The sequence below is a fragment of the Canis lupus genome, chromosome 21, assembly GCF_048164855.1.
Source record: "Canis lupus baileyi chromosome 21, mCanLup2.hap1, whole genome shotgun sequence".
Lineage (NCBI taxonomy): Eukaryota > Metazoa > Chordata > Mammalia > Carnivora > Canidae > Canis > Canis lupus.
This window is the reverse complement of record NC_132858.1, coordinates 16,009,391-16,014,158: the sequence shown is the minus strand read 5'-3', so window position 1 is coordinate 16,014,158 and position 4,768 is coordinate 16,009,391. Positions and strand designations below refer to the sequence as shown.

Sequence of the window (4,768 nt, the reverse complement as noted above, 5' to 3'; positions counted from 1 at the left end):
TAAAACTTCACGTGTGTTAGTCCAAGTGATATTATATCTTCATGAAGTATAACATTACCCCATTTCATAGACACTCAAATAACTAAATCAAATTTCCAAGACCCAGAGATAAAAGCTTACAGAGTCAGTGTGTCACCCAGCTCTCTCTGACCCCAAAGCCTGTCATTGTAGCAGTGTGATGACCTCTGATATTAGCAAGTTAGATCCAAACCATTTGGGGAGACTTATAAGATAAACAAGTGAGAAGGTTGGATTTTATTCCAAGAATAATAGGGTTCCATATACAGTTTTTGGAGATAGCAGTGATTTGATCAGAGAAGTGCTGGAGAAGGGCATTTCTTGATTACCTCAAATTCAAGTGCTCACACTTGGAATTAATTGAACCCTATAAAGTGGAGATTATGAGCTGAATTACAATGACTTGCTTCTTTAGCTCTTAACAACTTCAGAGGTCATTCAGTTAAGTTCCCCAAAGAAAACTTAGATGCTTTCTGTAACGTCACAAATGATAAATGCTCTTCAGACACAGAACTGAAAGCACAATGAAAATCACTTTATTTATTTGAATTCTGAATGTGCCACTTTAGACCACACCTTCCGCATGGCGATTTTCATCTCCATGTTTCTTAAGGTATAGATGAGAGGATTCAGCATGGGAGCAATTACAGTGTAAAACACAGAGATTTCCTTATCCTTGTTCTCACTCCCTGCAGGTAGAACATAAGTATAGATACAAGGCACAAAGAATAAAATGACCACCATTACATGAGAGCTGCAGGTGGAGAGAGCTTTGAGTCTCCCTACAGAGGAGTGGGTCCTAAGATTATATAATATGAGAATGTAAGAAGCCACCAGGACAAGAAAAATGACAACCACCACCATTCCTGAGTTTGCAATCACTAAGATACTAACAACACGAATATCTCTGCATACCAGTTTCAAAAGAGGCTTCACATCACATATGTAATGATCTATCTGATTAGGACCACAGAAAGGTAAATTGAGTACCATGAGCAATAGAGCAACAGAGTGCCAAAACCCCACACCCCACGCCATAAAAATCAACAGGTTACACCTCCGTCGGTTCATGATGACCATGTAATGCAGGGGCTTGACAATGGCAACATAGCGGTCTAAAGCCATGGACACCAAGATGAATATCTCCACCCCTGCCAGCAAGTGGGCAGTGAAGAGCTGGGTCATACAGTTGTTATAGGAAATGTTTTTTCTTGCTGCACCTAAGTCCCTGATTAGCCTGGGGACCACAGTGGAGGTGTAGCAGAGGTCCATGAGGGAAAGGTGACAGAGAAAATAGTACATCGGATGTTCAATTAGATGGCTGCAGGTGATCGTGAGTAAGATAATGAAGTTTCCCATTAAGACAGCCAGGTAGCAGAGCAGGAACAAGAAAAAGAACAGTAGTTCTAGTTGCTTATTTCCCCATAGCCCCATGAAAACAAATTCTGTGACATTGTTCTGATTTTCCATGAGGTTGAGGTGATTCCAGAGACACAATAGAAGCTTAGTTCACCTGAAATGATAAAGAACATATGACATTTTTAATAATCCTTTTTAAATTTTTGGAGTATTTTTTTTTTTAGATTTTATTTATTCATTAGAGAGAGAGAGAGAGAGAGAGAGGCAGAGACATAGGCTGAGAGAAAAGCAGGCTCCATGCAGGGAGCCCGATGCAGGACTGGATCCTGGGACTCCAGGACCATGCCCTGAGCCAAAGGCAGAAGCTCAACCGCTGAGCCACCCAGGCGTCCCTTTGGAGTATTTTCACACCAAAAAAATATGCATGTTGAGGAGGGATTATTACACTCAGTCTTTTAAATTGTTTTGGCTTAAGGCTATTATCACATTTCAAATGATGTTTAATGACAGCATACTTTATACACATTTTGCATGCACTTAACTCACTATAACCCAAGAGTTACTATTCTGATACTCATTGTTCATATGAGTAAACAAAAATGGGTGGGTTCAGATAATAATACCTATTCATTCAGATATTAAGCAGTAACCTAAGATATGAACCTGTATCTGATGCAAAGTTCTATTCTCTTTAGAGCTATGCTACATTAGCCACTGACCAAATGGACTTCTACCTGTTTTCTACCTCCTTAAAAGATACATTTTTTCCATCTCTGCCATTAATGGAGAAATATACTGCTGAATAGCAGCAATTAACACTCAAAAGACTATAAGCAATTCTCTCTCCTATATGCTATTTCTAATAATTTATGAAGTCACAATCTCACGCCACATTCCATACACAGTAGAACTAAATATTTATTCTTGAAATAAAAGCAAAATCAAGATTCTTAATCATAGCAGATAAATAACCTGAATTAGTTGATAATATATTTGGTGACTCTTCTTGGCAGTTTGGTCAAGATTCAGAGCATGGAGAGGCTGGAAATGGAATGGGAGGCATAACCTGGGTATCTGAATACAGAAATACAGGTTATTATTATATAAAACGTTTCTATTTTCCCAAATCATTCTAAAGACACATTTTAGAGGTTGCTGTTTAAAATGTTAGAAACATTGTGGTAAGGTAGTTGTTTTTTGATGGCATATTGAAGAAACCAAGGTGATTAGAGAGTGTCCTGTGTATTTTTTTAAAAGATTTTATTTATTTATTCATCACACACACACACACACACACACACACACACACACACACAGAGGCAGAGACATAAGCAGAGGGAGAAAGCAGGCTCCATTGAGTGAGACCAATGTGGGACTCGATCCTGGGACTCTAGGATCATGCCCTGGGGCAAAGGCAGGTGCCCAACTGCTGAGCCACCCAGGCATCCCGTGTCCTGTGTATTTAACCACGCAGTTAGAGTAGTGCAGCTGCCTAGTTACAGTAGACCTAGGAACAGAGAGTGAATATGTTGAACCATCACCTTTTACCCATAACCAAAGGTCTGCCCTCAACAAAAACATGATTTGCCTAGAAAGCTCTCAATGTGAATGAATTATTTTAATGGCACAAGCGGGAGAACAGTATGATGTAGTGGACAGTGTCTGGTCTAATGATCATGAAGGTGAGCATCCAGGCTCCTATGTCTTGTCACCTTTTTCTTGTTAGCACTGAGTAATTCATTCCCTCTGATTCTTCTCCAGCTGGTAAGTGGAAGTAAAAATACTGGATCCATTTGCCTTGTGCCAAGAGCAAAATGGAGAGCATTTAAGAATATACAATAGAGGGTCTTAGGATTCTTACTTGTCATGTCCACAGAAGAGTACTCCCAAAAATATTTGGAGAGGAAAAACAGTTGTATAAAAAATAGATATCAGAATTTTCTTCATCAATTAATTGGTTTTAACTGTGTATTTTATATTCTGCCAGAGGGGATAGGTCGAAGATTTTATATAAGGATAAGGAAAAAAAATTGACGTAGGAATAAGTTTGTTCTAGGTTCAACATAGAGCTTAGCAAAGTACTTCTTTATATATAAATGGAGAATATCCACGCCTAACCTTTGTTTATACAGAGGAATATGATCAGTTAGAGGACATATATAAATCCCAGGGTAGCTTTTCATTAAAATTGTAGAACAAAAATAAAAAAAAAATCAAAACCGTAGGAAATGCAACTCTTGGTTTACAGTGTGTCCTTAACAGTGGTGCAAACCTCATCATCTCTTAACATAAGGTCCAGTACTGATCAACCTACAATGCTTAAAAATCAGTTGTGAAAATATAGATCAATATAGAAAAATATCCTTCAAAGCAGCTCCTATAAAGTTTCTCCTGAGAATCATCTGGGAAAAAAGAAAAAAATCCATAAAATACCCCTGTGACTTTTTCCTCTCTTTCCCTTTCCCTATTCTTTGTCTCTCCCTCTCTCTCCCAAAATATCATACTGTACTCACCTTTATTGTACTCACCTTTCTTCTTGTGATAATATAAGATGATAAAATGCCTACATGATGGGATGAAGTGAGGCAAATGAGGTAGGCATTGTGAGGTAGTGTTAGCTACTCTTGACCTTACAATACATCAAATGAGGATCATCTGCTTCTGAACCATGCTTGACAGCAGGTAACTGACCCCATGGAACATGAACCATGAGTAAAGGAGTCTACTGTATTATTGTCCTTGTTTTGCAAATAGGGAAACTTGAGTCTAAGATTGCACAAGTACTAAGAGGGAGGTCTACTCTGAACCATTGATTTCAGCCATATGATTTGTAAGTGCCTATTTTTTCATTATACTTAGGTGTTATATTCAAAATACAAATAAAGGCTTAAAATCCTCATCAATTGCACTCAAGATTTTCCTGAATGTACAGTCTTGAAAATAACCACCAACAAAGTTATTACAGAAGAATTTAAAAATTTAAATTATGAAATCAAATTTTTATAAAATGAAGATTTATGGACATTACAATTATTTTCTCTGTATCTTATATATATATTATATACAATATATATGTCAAGGTGATCTTTCAGGCATTTCTTTTTACTTTCTGTGTCTGTACCATGCAACAGCAAACAGATATGATGCACCTCTGACTCTCCTGTGAATCTTGCATCCAAAGGAGCTTTCAGGAAAACATTGTTGGGAATACCACGAATTAAAGCATGAAGGGGTCCTGAGGGGGAAACTCCCACAGGCATCTTATAGAGCCAATGTGTTTGTGATTATAATTTGAAAAATAAAGCCTGTATTAGTAGAGCGGTCATATAGATGGTCTTGAGGCTTACTTGGTATATTTCTTTTTTTTTTTTTTTAAGATTTACTTATTTGA

At 37.6% G+C, this 4,768-nt stretch overlaps 1 protein-coding gene across 1 annotated transcript; it reads right to left on the bottom strand.

Moving 5' to 3' along the window:
- Positions 1 to 558: 558 nt before the first annotated feature.
- Positions 559 to 1,488, bottom strand: LOC140613384 (olfactory receptor 4P4-like). The gene has a single exon (XM_072791913.1). The coding sequence runs from the start codon at positions 1,486 to 1,488 to the stop codon at positions 559 to 561; it is 930 nt and encodes a 309-aa protein (XP_072648014.1).
- Positions 1,489 to 4,768: the final 3,280 nt, after the last annotated feature.